At 31.4% G+C, this 19,130-nt stretch overlaps 1 protein-coding gene across 1 annotated transcript; it reads left to right on the top strand.

The window, feature by feature from the left end:
- Nucleotides 1-3,564: 3,564 nt before the first annotated feature.
- On the top strand, nt 3,565-10,623 carry LOC148277524 (retinol-binding protein pinta-like). The gene is made up of 7 exons (XM_088232764.1): nt 3,565-3,700; nt 3,975-4,123; nt 6,870-7,029; nt 7,168-7,429; nt 7,504-7,614; nt 7,697-7,805; nt 10,226-10,623. The coding sequence occupies exons 2-7, from the start codon at nt 3,985-3,987 to the stop codon at nt 10,375-10,377; spliced, it is 933 nt and encodes a 310-aa protein (XP_088088890.1). The 5' UTR covers nt 3,565-3,700; nt 3,975-3,984; the 3' UTR covers nt 10,378-10,623.
- Nucleotides 10,624-19,130: the final 8,507 nt, after the last annotated feature.

The following is a 19,130-nucleotide window of genomic DNA, read 5'->3' as shown; positions in this document are numbered from 1 at the left end:
TCAGCAGGTGGTAAAAAGAAGAAGCCAAATAAAGTTATGAAAAATTCAGCACAACACCCAGAAGAATTGAGAAAACAATATTTCTTAGATTTCTTTCTTGCAACTGGCGGGAATCAAACCCACAACGTCAGTTTCGCAATTAGCCGTTTAACCAACTACGCCACAACGCCTGTCTTGCGTAATTGATTTGCATTATTTTTGTTTGAATATAAAAATTGACATCTGAAAGCTCATCTCCTTGAAAATTTTCTTATTAATTTATAAATAATTCATGTTTCTATTGTATTTTCGGTTGTGTTTAAACATTGACATCTATTGACTGTTTCTTGAAACTTTTTCTTACGTAGCTTGAATATCGTATTTATAGTTCTCTTCGTACTTTTTCGAAAAATGTGAATTACCTAAGTTGCTATTATTACTACCATCGCGCCATTTCCCCGTAGGGGTAGGCAGAGAGAATGGACCGCCGCACAAGTCAACCCTGGCATACATTCCTAGCTTTTTCCACATTCATACATCTTGTCATACATGTCCTTCGGTTATGTCTGCTTTTGACATGACCAAACTTAGGATTTCGTCCTCTTCTCACGTTACCGTTCATTTTTGTCATATACAGGTAGTTCATTAAACCTTGTCACATACAAAACCATGATGATCAATATGAGCAAGAAGACATATTGGTACATTAAAATTTTAATAATAATCTCTATAAAATCTAATAAAATACAAAAAAATAAATATAAAAAAATCTAATTGTTGCTTATTTCTGCAAGGGAGTAACGCGGGGGAGAGGGAGGAGTCTGATACACCGACAACCGAGCTCTCATCACTTCTCACCTGCAGAAGTAAGCAACCATTTGTTTTTTTTAATATCTTTTTTTTTTAAATTACTTTTTTCCAAAAATTTTTTTTAAATATGCCTATATGTCTTCTTGTCCATACTGGCCATCGTGGTTTCGGATGTGACAGGGTTTAAACAACACCCTGTATACTTGTTTAACCATTTTTTCGTCGTCCATTTGTTCTACATGACTAAATCATCTCAGAGACCTTTTCTTGATCTTATCATTTATACTTGACTCAGATTTACACTATCGCCTGATTTCATCATTCGTAACCTTGTTATACATTGTTTTCCCACACATTCGTCGAAGAGATCGCGTTCACTCAGCTTTCATCCTTCCTCTGCCAGTTCCATATTTTACTTCCATAAAAAAGTGTTGGGACTAAAACTCTGTAGTGCACTGCCAGTTTGTCTTCGATTGACATATTTTTATTTGCAATTACTATGCTTAGTGCGCCGTTCATTTTGTTGCCCGAATTCACTCTTCTTTCAACATCTTTTCTACTCTTCCATCTCTCAAAAACATGCTTTCTAGATACACAAATTCTTATACTTGTTCAAGAATTAAGTTGTATTTTGGAAATTGGTAATTTAATCAGAAAATAGAAGATATTCTATTCCGAAAATTCTTACTTTGACTGTTCTTCATTTGCACACACGACACACATTTTTTTACTTTTTAGCTACTAAAACCATAAATGAATTAAACTTATAAAATTTCAGATCTAAAAAACAGTCCGTGCGCATGAAAGATTATTGTTGTATAACACATTGATCAACTCGTAAATTTATTTATTTGCTATCGATGCGCAAAAATATTGCAAGTGCAAAATGGCTTATTTCAATATTCTGTTCGATATGCAGCTAGTGTTGCGAAGACATATTCCATTCAAAACAAATGCGTAGGTGTTGAAAATTGTGACAATAGTGTTTGAAATATCACTTGAAACATATGTGCACCATAAGCCATAAGTCTCGGGTGATATGGAAAATGTAGTTAACTCTTTTATAGCGCAGATGGACCCTTAATACAAGTTCAAATAATTTAATTATTTGTTTCATTAGGGAATAATAACAGATTAGTGGTGATAAGGTTTTGACAAGTAATTTACTTTTTAAAAATACCATCGAATTACTTTTACAAAAATATTTTTCAAAAGGTTTTGAAAGTAGGTATAAACTATGTATTATTATTTTAATTTTCTTTATAGTCTATCAAACCTTTTACCTAGGTCTATCCTAGACTCGTTTTAAATGACTTTTTTTTATTTACGCACCGACACATACGCACCCTCACACATTTATTCAAACACATTCATATACATATACATGAATACAAACGTCGCACACATACAATTTCATAAATTATTTTCTTATATTTTATGAATTATTAGATTAACAGTGGATTTTTTGAATTGGCCCTAGTATTTTTATATATTTCTACTTATTTTTTATGTTTATAGTCGTAGAAATCTCGAATATATAAAATAAATAAATAGATATTCAGCTCCTGGGCCATGCTATGTCTGCTAACGTGACTGTCTTTTTCGATATTTTCCATGATTTTATTGACATTTTCGGCGACAGGCCTGCCAGAGCATAGTGCATCATTCACCTCCACTATACCAGAACGAAATCGCTCCAACCACTGTTGTGAAGCACGAACCGAAAGAGTATCTTCAATATTGTTTTTATTTATGGGAAACATATTCGAAAACCATATTTGCCGCCACAAATCGGTTTCTTAAAACAGGCATTTGCCCATATAGGAACCGATTGCAACATTAGGCATACTAATAATTCTGGCTTGCCGACCCTTCATATACTGAGCCCACTACTTGTGCAAGCAGAATTTGCCAGAGTGTTTTTGAGCCATCTTTGTAAGAATATATATAAACTAACAAATAATAATACAATAATTAAAAAAATCTTTCGACGCGTTTTCCCCTTTCAGGTAGTAAACATGTAAAATATGGCGAATTTCTTTCTTTGAGACCTCCACACTCGACGCACGATAGTTCACGACTGAACCGACCAAGCGCAATACTGTCAAAAAAGCGTTTGTAGTATACACTCACACCTTTACAACGCCGATGTGAACGAGATAGACATAGGTGAAAAAAAGGGGCGCAAAATACAAAATTACTTTTTCCCCAATCTGATATATGCAATGTTTCGCAGCAGTTTCTTGCAATGGTCTCTTCCCTCAGACAAAATCCAAATTTGTACAGTTCTCCTGATAATGGCTTTCGTTAAGGAGAACTAAATATGTTCACTCAGGATATTGAACACTCATCGGGCCACAAAAGAGAAATTTCTCTGAGGGAAAGTAGTACGTGTTTTCGGTATTAAAAAATTCAAATGACTGGAAAACCTCGTACAAGCATTCTGCTGGGATCTTACTCCCCATGTAGGAAATCCAGCCTGTCCGGAAACATTTGGACGTACTGAAAACATTATTGCCTCTTGTATTTTCTAATTTTTCAAGATCAAATTAAGCTCAAAGTGCATAATTTCCGATCATGTAACAGTCGGCGATAGTCGAATGTACCCTGCGAGTATTTATAATTTTGTAAATTATACACCTTGATTTTGATGGATTATAATTATTAAGTACTGCTTTGTTACGTACATTTATTTTCAGCTATCGTGAGTGAGTTGATTGTCGGCTGGTTGAGTAATCCGAATAGATAAGAGCATAAAAAAGATTGTATTTATCAATTCTCTTCAGTAATTTCCCTTGTTGGGTAATAAGAGACACGTACGTGGTTAATCAGAGAATCTGTCAAAAAATTGACGGTTAAAAGAAGGTTGAAGGAATAAACAATATTTATTATATTATATACATTATCAAAGGTAAGTTTCTGAATTAAATATATTTATAAATATACGACTAGAATTGGGTTATTTTTTAAATTATATAACAAATACAAGAAACCATTGCATTAAATAGTGCGACATATAGAAGACATTAATATTGTTGTTTGGCTTTGATTTTATTTCAACAAATGCAGTTAATTCAACATGATTAGCCAAATTATTTAAATAAACGTAACGGATATAACCTAAGTAAAATAATAAATCCACCAAACAAAAATAAGTTGAATATTCTTGTCTTAAATTGTTATAGGAATTTTATCATGACAATCAGAGAATTGACTCCCGAGTTAGCTGAAGTTGCGAAAAATGAACTGGGGGAGGATCCTTCCAGGATACCGTCGGATCTCCAGGCTATCAAAGAATGGCTGTCCAAACAAAGACATTTTTCAGCGAGAACAGGTAAATCAATAAAATATTTTTTCACTAGATGATAATGTTTTTCAGTTCATTTTAGTGCCAAAATAGAGCGTCAGACCTCTACTTTCGCACATAACTGGCTCCTATAAACGTGCGCGAAAGTAGAATGTTCAAAAGTAGAGGGGTGTAAAAAAATACAAAAAATTGTCATTTAAAATTTTTATATTTCAAAAATTACAAACACGTTGCATAATTTTTATGTTTTCTCAAAAAAATTGTCGAAAGTCAGTTGTATTTTACTCTATTTTTATTTTCTCATCCGTAGCATGCTGTGCACAAGCACTATCCATACAAATGGATCACCCTAAGCACTTGAGATATGCGTTCTCCATTGGGATTACACTCTTTCATAATATTTTAAAATGTATCAAGATACATAAAAGCATCTTTCAAATTTTTTATTGTTAGGGTCTTAATGTCTTTTTCTGGTTCTTTCTCCCCACAATTTGTACCTTCTGTTGATCGATTAGATATTCATTCGTTAAGGATTCCGAGTGAGATTCAATTACCTCATTAACATCCAAGTTGAGATCATTCATTAAGCAAACTATTTCAGTTGATATGGTTTCTTGATTTTCATCTAAATTTGGGAACTCACTCACTTGTGGGCTCAATTGTTTCCATGAACCTTTCATTGTCTATTATTTTATTACAGCCCATGCGTCTCTAATATTGTTAATTGTTTTCCATTTATTGTAGTTCTTCCAAAAATATCTTATTGTGGGTCCACTCTCCCTGTCAGTTGCCTTGATTGCCTGATTAATTATTGATTATAATTGCAATACAAAATAGTTGTCTGACATGTAAAAATTGCAAGAAAATATTTCTAGCAGCTGCACTAGATACAAAAATACCTTTTCTTTAGAAATAAAAATATATTAGGTATGAAATGTATTTTGAATTATTGCGTTAATTTAGTCGTTTCAAACAACACCAAAAAAATGTGTTTTGAGGAAAAAAGAACAAAGGGGATGCGCGGTCTGACTTTTCTTCACACAAATATTTTATCGTATTTTCTCTCTTGATCATGGAACTAGGAGCGATGTTTTTTTTACATACTATAGATATTCACCATTGGCGTGTTCCTGTCGTTTTAATTTTTAAATTGACTTTTATATGAGCTGGGATCATCCAAATACATACTCAGATTTATCTGCCGTTTTCGGACGCACGTTATTGAATAAAATTTATTTGGTTTAGTTTTAGGGGGGGAAAACAGGCTTGCGGGACCTCGATTTTGTCGATTTTATGTAGTTATGCAAAAACAGCCCAAGGTGCAGTTGTCATTTTTGAAAATTACTCGGGGAGGCATCTGCGAGAGTGTGAAAGAAAAACCATGTTCAAATACGAGTGCCTATTCGGCAAACCGCTTTACTCCGCATATCCTCTTAGGGGTTTAAAACAGTGTTTAACCTCTAATAATGCATTGAGAGAAAATACCATTAATAAAATAATAAACGGAAAAAGATACGAAAATAGGATTAACTAAATATATCCTCATATTAAAAATCAATTTATTAACAAATTTGCTTGCATAGAATTTTCAGGTCCAATTTCCCTAAATATTTCAAATGTTTTTAAAACAATAAGGAATGAACGATAAAAACAAATAATAATAAAGGAGCTATTTTAAAAAAACTCAAAAGATAAGCTAAATATTAAAAAAAATATAATGGAATTTACAAACTGGAATGTAACGACTGTAATGCAGTTTACATGGGGTAAACTGGGCGCTCTATCTTAACCAGATATTACGAACACATAAGATCTTTAAAAAAAAAAAAAAACAGATTCTCAATTTGCCAGTCACTTTATTGCGAAAAATTCATATCTCAAATAAACAAATTCCATTACATGTTGAAAACAAAGGAAGTAAACTAAATATGTACTCGAACATATCTAAACAACCCTAATTTTAAAATAATAAATGAACAAACCAATCTCATATCTTCCCATCTATTAAACATATTTGAATTTACTGCTATTTTTCCCTATGTTCCTTTATGTACAAGCTTGCATGATGCATCATTATTAAGGGATGAATCATTTTACAATTGCATTTATATTTTTAGAAACTCTTAAAAATATTAATATTGTATAAAAATATATTTATGTCAATATAAATTTCTTCATAATATTTCAATCATTAAAACAAAACACCAACCTATTTAAATATTTCAAATATATATTCCACAATAATTATCTAAAGATATAAAACTAAAAAGCTTCATTAATTATCTCACTATACATACATGTATGTCAATAATTACTTGCTTTGTTATAAACTTTTCCGAAATATAAATACCCAATTTCCCCATTACCTATTAAAGACTTAGCCTTGTCCTTAACTATTGGTTTTTCCCACAATTATGATTAATGTACACGCTATAGCTCGAAAGATTATTTTCTACTTAAGTACCTTATATTATATAACTATATAAGAACATTCAATCCATCAATTTACATTCGTTTGAAAATGCCCTAACAAGGCGAAACGATTGTTACGAAATTTTGGTTTTTATATCTCTAAAAATAAAATAATGTAATAAAATAAATAAAACAACTTTGTTTTTAACCACTAATCAGTGTTTGAAAACAAAGTTGTTTTATTTATTTTACTATAATGAATAACCATAAAGTTAGTGCTTCAAATATAAATTTTATATAACATAAAGTGTTTGATTTCTTGTAGTACAAGTTAAACACATTGTGTTTTTTTTTCTTCTAGATGATCAATGGTTAATAGCTTTTCTCCGGGGATGTAAATATAGTTTGGAAAGAACGAAAGAAAAATTGGATAATTATCACACCATGAAAACAATGATACCAGAAATATCAAAAGCTGTAGACCCTATGGATCCGAAAATTCAAGAAATGTTGAACTTGGGGTAAATACATTTGAATAACTGACAGTGACATGACATCCCTATTTAAAGGATCTAACACCTTAACAATATAAATATATTTAAGTAAACATGAAATATAAAATGTTTCGATACCAAGTACATTTTGTAATATTCTTTCAGCGTAAATATTGTTCTTCCTAAATTAAGTGCTCCAGATAGCGCAAGAGTAATAATTGTCCGACCTGGTGCATACGACCCTAGCAAATTTACTCCTTTGGAATCTATGGGATTGACCAATATGTTCGCTGATTTGCTTTTACTCGAAGATGATAACACAGCCATTGTCGGCAACAGGTACATAATAGACCTGAAAAACGTCTCCATGGGTCACTTCATTCAAATGACCCCGACGAATATTAAAAAGATGGTCATGTCCGGTCAGGTAATATCTAGATTCGATAAAAAACGTCGATACAAATAAACGAATGGATATGAAAATATGTCTATCGATTTCAGGAAGGTATGCCAATAAGAGACAAAGGAACTCATCATATTAATTTCCCTTCAGGAGTGGAGACGATTTTTGCTTTGTTCAAGACATTTATGAATGAGAAAAGTAGAACCCGGGTAACTGATACTTTGTTATTTGTTTTGAATTGTCAATATTAAAAAAAAAACTAAGTATCAACGCTTTATATCAATTTCGCAGATACACATGCACAGTGAAGATAAGATGGACGAACTTTATAAATTCGTTCCGAAAGATATCTTGCCTGCAGAGTATGGAGGAAATGGTGGCACTATTCAGAGCATTACGGGTAAGACAATTCCGGAGCACTGGATGTCATGACTTCTTAAAAACATGTTTTTTTTGTCTCTATTGATTACAATATTTTGAGTTGTCCAAACGTTAATAGATGGTGAATGTTACACAGTGTGTAGAATGGCCACTTAAACCAGCCAATGACAGATCATACGCCCTGTAAATGCCTAGACTTCCATATTCCTTTCTCTAAAATGTTCTCCATTCCTGTTGTAATTTATTAATCTATTGATTACTTTCACGTCTTTAGTGACCTAGTGCGCTTTGCTTTTTGCTTCAATATTAATATTTTGGGTTCATTTTCAATTCAGTCTATAATACATGAAAAGTTCTCTAAAAAATATTTCAGTGCTATTTTTAATTGAATCAGCATTCACTTCGTAACACTTCATTATAAATTATTTTAAAAATACAACTTTGTATATAGTGATACACGATTTTATTATTTTTTATAATAAAATCGTGTAACACGTTTTAAAAAAAACAAACATCGTTTGACAAGCGTCGTGGCGCAGTTGGTTGGACGGCTGACTGAGAAACTGGCGTCGCGGGCTCGATTCCCGCTAGTTGCCAGAAAAAAAATCAAGAAATACTTTTTTCTCAATCGGTCTGGGTGTTGTGGTGTATTTTTCGTTACCTCCTTCCATGTCCCCTCTATCCCACCTGCTGACAAACCTCTGTATAGAGGCATAGTGGGTTATTCATTAAAAAAAAAATACATAGCACTAAAACACTACTTCAGCTTCGGGAGAGCACTCTTCCCATCGACGGGTGGTATAAAACTAATGAAGTGCATACACAAGTTTACAGTGTCATCATAGAATCAATACAAAAAACAAACAAATGAATCAGTGATGGAACTTAAAGTTGGGTGTTTATTCCACTTATATAAGGTGTAAGCATACTTATGGATAGTTGTCTAAAGTACAGATAAGCAAACATGATCAATCAGAAAAATAATGTTATGTGGAATTTAGTTCTTAAAATATAGCACAAAAGTAGATGTTACAATAATTAAAACTAAGATTTGATATGTGAGATGACATTTACTTGGATAAAAGGATGTTGACAGACGCGGGGCCATGCTCACGGAGGTGGCAAGTTAAGTGAGGAAGGTCCAGTATCACACTGCAAAGCGAACATTGTCAATAAAGGCGAGGGGTGATTTAATGTGTGATTATTAATTCAATCGTTCTGAGAATTAAAATTTATGTGAATTTCTATTATTTCGAGATTATTCGTATTACAGTCTTTGTTCCTTCCTTAGTGTGGAAGTTTTAGAATGTGATAATGAGTGGTTACTATCTATTATATAATTCGCGAATTCCGAATTCCGAATTCCGAAAAATTATTATTGGTCAGGCAACGCTCGTTTAGTCCAGTTTTTAAATTTCGCGCTGTTTGTCCAATATACAGTTTGTTTCATTCACAGGTGATTTGGTAAATGCCACTCTTGTTTTATAGCGCATCTAAGAAAAAACACTTCAGATTGACATAAAATATTTGAAGAAAATTGAGACAGTAAAAATTGTAGACAAAAGTGCATTGGGAGACATGCAAAAACATGACATAACAGTAACCAAAAATGCTGACATACACACATATAATATCAAACACAAACAACACTACCTTTTTGAAAAGGCAAGGACAAATGCAGGACAGTCAAAACTACTATACACTTCAATCGACAGTATTTTGAGTATATCCAAATTTTTCTAGACAGGGACTGGATTCAACCCCCTAAAGAGCTATTAATAATAATATTAATAATAATAGCCTAATACAACATAAATGAAGAACACGTGAGAATAGGGAATATAGAAGTCTCTCATTGACTGATTTTAGTGTCCACTTTACTGGTGAATATTACACGGTGTGTAAATTAGCCACTTAAACCAGACAATGATAGGTCATGAGCCCGGTAGACGCCTAGACTTCTATATTTCCTACCAGAACATGTTCCTCATCTTTATTAAAATATGATAAAAAATTTTACTTCCCTGACTTGAAAAATTATATAAGAGACAAATTTTAAATTTACTTATGTATTGACGCCTAAAAGGTTTTTACATAAACCGAGGTTATAAACAATTTATAATTGTAAAAATACAATTTATAAATAATAAAAAAATCTGAAAATACTAGAACCTCAATTGTTATTATAAAATTTAAACAATAATTGGTTCTTGAAGTTTGGTAAATTTAAAGCAAATACATAATTTTTTTTAACATCAGTGGGTTTGTTCTTTTTTTCCAAGAAAATAACTAGAAACAGAGAAAATGTAATTTTCGTTGAATGCGGAAAATAACATTTGCTTAGTCGCCACAGTTCCAAAGTTCTCTATTGAGATATTTTTTTTGTGATTGATCGTCTTATCAAAATGGGCTTACGAGTTTTTAATCCCCGTCTTTTAGATTATTGGAGGAAAGAACTGGAGAGTCACAGGGACTGGTTCCTTGAAAATGCCAAGTTCAAGAGTGACGAGAGCAAAAGACCAGGGAAACCCAAGACTTCTGAAACCCTATTTGGGATTGAAGGATCATTCCGACAGCTGAACGTTGACTAATAATGATTGCGTTTAATACAAGACATAGCGTTCAAATAGCCTATATCAATGTAAGTGCCTGTCGATGAACCAAATAAGTATTTTTTAATTTGTAAAAGTTTGTATACTTTAATATTTTACATGAAAACTTTCACGCACAGAAAAATAAAGGCTATTCAATATATTTGACGTCATTATATGAGAGTTAGATTTTTTTTTTTACTTTATGTTTTTTGGTGAAATAAAATAAGATTCTTAAAAAAATGACTATTGTTTTTAATTTTAGATACACTGAAAATTTAATTGAATTGAATTAATTGAACATTACATATTATATTGTATAATTGTAAAGGCAATATAAGGTATCGATGATAGCTGGACACCAAATGCCGAACACTCTTCAAGTGGATCGGAAGGTCTGTTAACGAAAAACAATAGTCCGCCTTCTCCTGACGAGTTTTCTGTGGTTTCCTCGTCACTAGAGCAAAAGCGGAGAAGCTCCTAAAATAGGCCACAGACGAATCATCCCCCCCGATCATTACCATTCCACTCACATATTATAAACATATTGTATCAACTAAACAAAGCTTAACATTGTTTTTTGAAGTAAACAAACAGACAAATATTTATTTCTTGTAAATGACATATAAACCTTGTACTGCAACTCATTACATTAAAAAATATACTGTAAGTAAACAAATTGATTAAAAAATTTAAAACTTATTATAAAGGTGTAAAAAATATAACAGAACCTCGATTATTACGGATTTTCGATTATCCGAATTAGATAAATATTCATAATTATTATTTTTACAAATTCAACTAATTTGCACAGCGCAGTTAGTTCTCTCAATATTCCCAAACGACCAAGTACAAGTATCTTCTTATGACGTCGAGGAGTGTCTTTACATATGGTTCACTCAAAACTGATCGTCTGGTCAGCCAATATAATGAAAAAAATTATATTCTTTAACACAAGTTTGAACGAAGATCATTTTTCAAGGCAAGTTTGGGTTGGGTTAAAACATTTGAAGGGTGACATGGTATCAGAGAACTGGAAATACACGGGTAAAAGCTTTTTTCTCCCACTTTTCAATGTTTAGATTTGGCAGTATCAAAAAGGAAAGCTAATTATTTAGAATACTTGCGCATTTATTTTTTTGTTCTAGCTTTAATTATCTTTATTTGTTTTTTTATTTTAATTGTGTTTGTTTGTATTATAAGAATATGAGTTTACTTTTTTTTAAAAAGGAATAAGCTCGTTAATAAAGATATAATAGTATTTTATGAAAAGTGTTTTGAATTTCGCAGAAAACTAGAAACTTTATTAACTATTTTTTTTAACACTACCACGACTTTTTAAAGTCAAATTTAAAGCATTTTAGCTAGGATATTCGTAGTACCCCTCAGGTACTTACGGATTTTTCAAGAACATTTTTTTTGAACAATCCATTTTTTTTTATGTTTAATATTTTTAAAATATAGTTTTATGTCTACAATTATGTGCGTGTACACATTTTAGTAAAAACACTGTAATATATAAAACAATGGATGTATATATTTTTTTCTCCTCTTTGTTTATATAATACACACCATTTTTCAGGGCCAGATTGCAAAACTTTAGAGGAACAATCCTCATGGGAAGTTTTAAAAAAAACCTTTTAAATTTTTTCCAAAAAGTAATTTAGTAGAAAAGCCGTGTATATGTTTTTTTTTAGATTATCTGGATTTTTTAAATATGCTTTTTTACAAATATTTGGCAGAATGCTTTTTTATTTTGCTGGCGAATCAATACTCAAATCAACGATGATGATGTTTATTTTTTATTTGTACCGTAATAATCAATTTGAGATAGTCCTATTTAAAATTTTCCGTGTACATCATTTAACTAAAAATTTGTATACTTTCTTTAAAATTTATACACAACTGTAATAAAATATGATCGATTTTTGAACAATGACTTTCTAAGTTTCTCACCATTAAATTTAGCTAATATTCAAACCGAAAAGTAAGTTGCTTAGTTGGTTAGGCAGAAATATCAGAATACAGTGTACATTTTTGTCAACAGAGGGATAACAAGTTTATTGAAAAAAAAATGCAAATTTTTACTATTAAATTAATGTGAAGATTACCACAATATAATTTAAACGAGGTGTTTTATTATTGTTGAATATAAAAAAATGCAAGTAAATTGAAAGCGTCATGCTTTTTTTGAGACGGAATAAACGCAGTGGAAAATTATTAGAGAAACGAGGATTTGAGGACCGACAGAAATTTGAGAGAGAAATGAGCTAATGATTCATATTTGGCTTAACCGTTTCATTTATTTTTTCACCGCATTCAGTATTTTGCAAATTCTTCCCGAGTAGAGGTAAAAAAAAATTTTTTAAGACAGTAATGCAACCTATGGTTATTCAAAATATTTTTATTTGTTTTCAAAATTATGATTCAGATTTTTAAATTTCAAATAAAAAAAGTATTTTTGAACAAAAAAGTCCGACTTTAAAAAGCGTGGCATGATTTCAAAGCAAACTCATAAGAACAAAATTTTGATTGGGTAAATTATGATGATATTCTGCCAATTTCAACAGTCTACCTAATTTTGTCGGTGCATATGTGCATTATAATAACCTTCGTCTACTAACACTGTCAAATTAGCAAATTCAGGACTTGGCTCACTCTTGAAGTTAAACATTAAATATTAGAGATGGGCACAAGCTCACATTTTAAACAGTGATCTAAATTTAATTTACTTAGACCACTACAATATTTGAGTTTGTCCAAATGTTCATAGACAGAAGACTAGATTTCACTCCCTCGGGGGTCATTAAGATTAACAAATTACAACAGGGATGGAGAATACCTTGAATAAGGGAATATGGAAGTCATGTAAATGCCTTGACTTCCATATTCCCTTATTTAAGGTATTCTCCATCCCTGTTGTAATTTGTTACACTTAGACCACCTTTTCACACTGCAAAAACTTAATTGTGTTACCTGTTTTTTTAAGTACAGCTTTAAAACAGCTTTTGAAATTAGAAAATAAATGTATCAGGTACACATAAAAACGTGTTGTGTTATTGACATACCATTCGGGATCCTGCAATAAGTGAGTCATATTATAATCTGGGAATGTAGAATGCACAGTTCGTGCCTCCAGAATGAGTAATGAAAGTCGATGTTTATGTATTCTAAATGTGTTAAGTATGCAACAAGCGTGACATATCACCGATCAATATCAAGTGACGAAATTCCTAGATGTCACGTCTGGATAAAATAATACTTTATAATTAATATGTTTCTTTTTGGGTAATACCGTGTGTGTTGGATTTGTTCCGACGTTTCGGCTACCATTGCAAGAGCCATCTTCAAGGAAACTGAGTTAAGTTATTTTTGTTAATTTTTGAATAATAGTTTGCGTTTGTAAATTGTTTTTAAGCACCATGCGAATAAACTGATAAAAAGATACTCGCAAAGGTTCGCCTTCGACCTAATAAAGCTCAGTCTCATCCAGTGAGAGTTATCACTAGAGCTCGCCCAGGACACTGCAGATTGAACAAACACCTTGATAGAATTAACCTTCCCGAAACTTCTAGATGAAGGTTCTGCAGTGGAGATAAGGAAACACCTACACGTATTCTGTGAATGTAATGCTTTAGATCATTAAAGAAGCCTCATCGTCGGCGGACCGCTGGTTAAACCTGAGGATGTTAAAGAGCTTGCCCCTTACCTAATAGCCCACGGATCTGGGCTTGGAGGGCGAGAACTATTTACGCGGCCCCGTCACAATAGATCTTCACATGTGGCAGTGACGTCGGGAGCTTGCATAGCACTAACCCCTACCTTTAAGAATAATGACGGAAATAAGAGAAGCCACTGTAATCTGTAGATATTATTTCAAAACATTTTTCTCATGTAAATTTTGTTTTTGTATCACGAACTTATCTACAATTTGAGTCTCACGGTACCAAATTTTCTTAGAAATTGACAATTGATATAATGAAATATGAGCTGAAAAAACCTTCTTTAGTAAGAACAGATAAGATTTGTTTTCAACAGTAAAATTTGATTTTTTTATTGCGATAAAAATGATAGTGATATTATTGTACGAATTTAATTCTACAATAGGATTTTATTCTTTTTTATAAGAAAGTTCAACAATAATACATATTAGAAAGCATACAATTTAAAGCTATTTGTCGATACTATTTGTACCTCTTTAATTTTAGAACTAAACAAAAAAGATAACATTTGTTAATTTATTTTTTAAATATATTTTTCAATTTCAATTTTTAAACAATACAATGAAAACAGGGTGGACGTGTGTGTAGCACTGTGTACTTATAAACTCAGTTTTATTCCTTGGGGATTATTCGCAAAAGTTTGGAGAATATCAAGATCAGGCTTCAAAGATACTGAGGTGAAAAATTTCTTAGTCGTTCTCACCTTGTGTTTGCTATTCGTGTCGCCATTTTATCTTTAACAGTTTTTTTTGTTAGTTTACACACTTTCTATCATAATTGAGGTGATAAATGTCCACAACGATCCACCACAGTTTCCATGTGGACCTACTAGCTTCTGAATTGAAACATGATATTTTTACTTTGTATAACTTTATAATAATATATTTTCTAATTTTTTTTTCACAACTTTTTTCTGTAATTTTTGACCGTGTTTTATTGTAATAATGAGGACATGTTTTAATTTGAAAAGTACTAAAATGATCATATTTTTTTCTCTACATTTTGTAGAACAAACATTAAAAAAAAATAGGTGGACAAGTGGACATACTGGCGTTTCATATTTATCAACTCAATTATCGTACAGAATTTTCCATCTCAGTATCTTTGAAGGGTGGTTTCAGCCAATTAGCCTATCATGTACTACTTTATTTGTATTTTTATAAAAGCTCAAGGTCTAGTCCAGTTTTTAAAATTATTCAGAAACTAAAGAATTTAAGAAACTAAGCCTTTTTAGATTTTAAATTTTAAGTTGAAAGTTTAAATCTGACTCGCTTAAATATAAATTCTGCACGGTAAGTCAAAACTTTTGTAGCTTTCATTAATATAACAAAGCTGTTTACTTTATGCGTAAAAGAACAATTTATAAAAAAAAGGATTCATAAAAAAAAATCAGAAAAACCATTCCAGAAATTAAGAAAAAATATTAAAAATCGATCCGATCGAAAATTTTCAAAACCCACTGAAAAAATCATTACTCGAAAACTACGCAAAATAGCAAAACATACATGAGGGTGATTCGGATACCTCTTTATATAAGGCACCTACATTTTACCTTTGGACGTTATTTCTCCGGCCACCCTATATGTTAATAGGGCAGAATCTAGCCACATTATCTGTGCATCGAGGCGTTTGTTTTCAAAACTGACAGTTATGTCAGAGTTCAATTCGACTTAAAAAATTACTTATTTCTGTCTCATACTTTGAATAGGCTTTTAAGAAAAAACGTGCCAACCTCAGATGGGTGAAAAAATTAAATTCTTCGCAATTAAAGGAAAAATTTCTCGGTGTAATAAAATATTTGTCATTTTTAATGCGTATCGAGGGGTACTAGACCCGTCGGTACAAACCAATGTACTGTCATCGAAACTTGAAGGTGGGGGGATTGGTAGTGCATCTTCGTAATAAAACAATTATCCATCATCCCTCAATATTGTTCTGAAATCCCTATTTCAAGATAAAAAATAAATGGTCCAATTTACACGTCGCCCAGAAATAGCGCACCAAACAGAGCTCTTCGGACTATGAAGTGGCTTTTGGTTTACCTCTTGTTTTGAAAATGCGCCACTTCACTAAAAAAATATTGTTAACGTGCCATGGTAGAAAATCCTTCATGAATCAATCTGGCATGGTTTTCTATGCGTGTGTGATAATTTTCGTTCAACTGCTGGATAATTTTTAGCTTGTAGGGATGGAATTTTAAATATTTGTCCACAATGTTATAAATTGAAGTCTTTTTAATTCCTGTACGGTCAGATTTGCGAGGATTTTGCCAAATTTTATCTCACCCACGGTTTATGTTTTCCAGACTCAAAACAGAAGTTGAAAGACCGGATCGAGGTTTATTTCTGACTAATTATATAACTTTGAACTACTGCATTCACGTCCATATCAACTGGTTCAACAGTCATAACTTCTTCTTCGGATATAGAACTGAAAGCAAAAACGTCTCCTTGCCGCATTGGTTGAACTCTTGATTGCGAAATATGCCTCAATTGCGATAGTCTGATGGTCTCCTGTCCGAGGACTCATAATTAATAAAATATCCCGCGTCGAATGATACCCCAATTCCTCCGTTGTCTTTATTGTACTCGGAGATAGCGCGTTTTAAAATCTTTTTTTATCCGGTGGACATACTGTATAAATACTAAACAAAATAATTGTTTGAATAATTATTATTAATATGTTGGAAAAATGACTCACTCGTGTTGTCATCAAAGAGGAAGGCAAGTCAATGTACGTAATATATTTATGATGTTGACGCTTTATCTCGTGAGTCATAATATTAAGAGTTAACCTTTCTTCTTAGTTCATTAAAAACTATCTCCTATCAGATTAATCAGCAATGTATTAATTTGTTATACGACTGCAATAAACAGTGAATAATAAATGCATAAGTCAGGGTCTATGTTCAAGGCGCACGGAAGGAATGTAGTAGTTTGTTGTGACGTTGTCCGGTTGAGTTTAGATAAAATTTAGATGGTCGATATTCACGAATATTCAGTCGAATCACCAATTTACATTACCGCCTTTCATCCGTGCGCCTTGAACATACACCCCGTCTATACATTATGGAATGCACTAGATAATCACAATCTTGCATTTCTTAAAAACAATGTCCTGAGATTATTATTTATTTTTCTTTAATTTCCTAGTATATAAAATCACCACAGGCTCTAAAGAAACAAACAGCCATTTGTTGATTTCATCGACTGCGGACAAAGGCTTCAAACCGCGTTATTTATAGAAGAAGCGGTTTATTTATTTAAATATAAATATTATTATACATATTCTAGCACAATTATTTAGACCGCAAACACCTATAGATGCGATCCTTTTGCCAGAACGTGCATAAGACCCACGTGGTTTGTAAAAAACACATTAAAACTAATAAAACAATTCCACTTGCATGTAAGTATTGACATACGCATTTCATATACATATATATATTTTTTCTTTTTTCTCGATAATATGCTTGCTTGATTATTAATTTTAATCACATTTTTCTTTCTTGCTTGCCGTAAAACATCATTAAGTTTGTTTGCTTTACATAATTTATTTCATTAAATTACACCTTTGGATTTTTTTTTCATATTTTTTTTAACTTTTAACTTTTTAAACTTTTTTTATTACACCCTATACTTATTTTTATTTGCAATAATATCTAATTGCATTTAAGTAATGACAATTACGCATTTCATATATTTTTTTATTTCTTCTTTTTTTGTGTGATAATATGCTTGCTTGAATATTAATTTCACTCACATTTTTGTTTCTTGGTTACCGTAACACTTTATTTACTTTGTTTGCTTTACAGAATTTATTTTTATTAAATTATACCTTACATTTTTTAGTTGTATGCTTACGTTTTTTTCTTGTTTACATTTATTATTATATTTTTACTTTGTATAACTTTATAATAATATATTTTCTAATTTCTCTTTTACTTCTTTTTTCTGTATATTTTGTGTTTTATTTTAAGTTCGTTCCCATGTTTTTTTTTTTGTAATTGCCTCTTGGGCGTTAGTGAACAAAATAAACAAAATAAATAAAGATAACCACTTTTGCCACAATTGTGGTTCGAAGCCTTTGTCATAAACACAGTCAATTCAGAGACACCAGCCATATTATGTCAAGTTATAGGTATACGGAAACTACAAGACCTGTGCTGACTTAGATATTTATTTATTTAATTTTACAATACGCCCAAGGGGCATTTACAAAAAAATATACAGGATAGTACAGACAAAGTAAGTTATAATTTTGAAAATAAACAACACTTTTTTTTGTATGCATGTAAAAACAAAAAAGCATGCTGCAATGCAAAATAAAAAGTAAAACTTTGCATAATAAAAAAGAAAAAATATGGACATAAGAAATATGTTAGAATTAAAAAGCAAATGGTAAATAATTTGTAAAGAATTTAAACAAAAAAATAGTAAACACAAATTATTGTTAATAACAAATAAAAAAAATTAGAATTAATCAAACAAAAAAAATAATTAATATGTCTTGCACGGGGATCTCATTTTACACCGTAAATAACACTGTCTATTTTTTTTTTTTAATTACCAGATTAAACAATAATTTAACAATGCGTAATAGCAATCAATATAATTATTACCACAAAATTCATTAATTGCGTCTGTCCTCATACCCGCGCTCCAGAATTTCAGCCTTATCGTGGTATTATCGTTAAATCAGGGTCATTTTCATATGTCGAAATTTGGCGAATTGCCATCAAAGTAATGTCATCCAAGAAAACCAAAAACGTAAGCCTATCTAAGCTAAAACTGTAAGAACGGATATTCAAATTAATTTTCAAATCGAAAATGTTGCGACTTCAATCGAATAGTTTAAAAGATCCGTTGACCCTTTTTACTTATTACCCTATGTTACACGTGCAATGTGGTGAGTAATAATAATAATTGTAAAATTGTTTTATTCTTACAATATTTACTTCTGAATTTTTTTTATTTGATGAGTTGCAAGAATATTTTTGATTTACTTTAAATTGATGTTTAAATGAAAATA

Source organism: Micrasema longulum, unplaced genomic scaffold (assembly GCF_059751315.1).
Source record: "Micrasema longulum isolate JH-2025_06_02 unplaced genomic scaffold, ASM5975131v1 h1tg001018l, whole genome shotgun sequence".
Lineage (NCBI taxonomy): Eukaryota > Metazoa > Arthropoda > Insecta > Trichoptera > Brachycentridae > Micrasema > Micrasema longulum.
Note: the sequence above shows the minus strand (reverse complement) of the source record. Positions and strands in the feature narration are given on the sequence as shown.

What these genes read in the sequence shown, in the direction of transcription:
- LOC148277524 (XM_088232764.1), top strand. Translation starts at nt 3,985, where the DNA reads ATGACAATCAGAGAATTGACTCCCGAGTTAGCTGAAGTTGCGAAAAAT. An exon ending in AGATGGTCATGTCCGGTCAG is followed by an intron (nt 7,430 to 7,503) that starts GTAATATCTAGA and finishes TATCGATTTCAG; the next exon opens with GAAGGTATGCCAATAAGAGA. An exon ending in CACTATTCAGAGCATTACGG is followed by an intron (nt 7,806 to 10,225) that starts GTAAGACAATTC and finishes CCCGTCTTTTAG; the next exon opens with ATTATTGGAGGAAAGAACTG.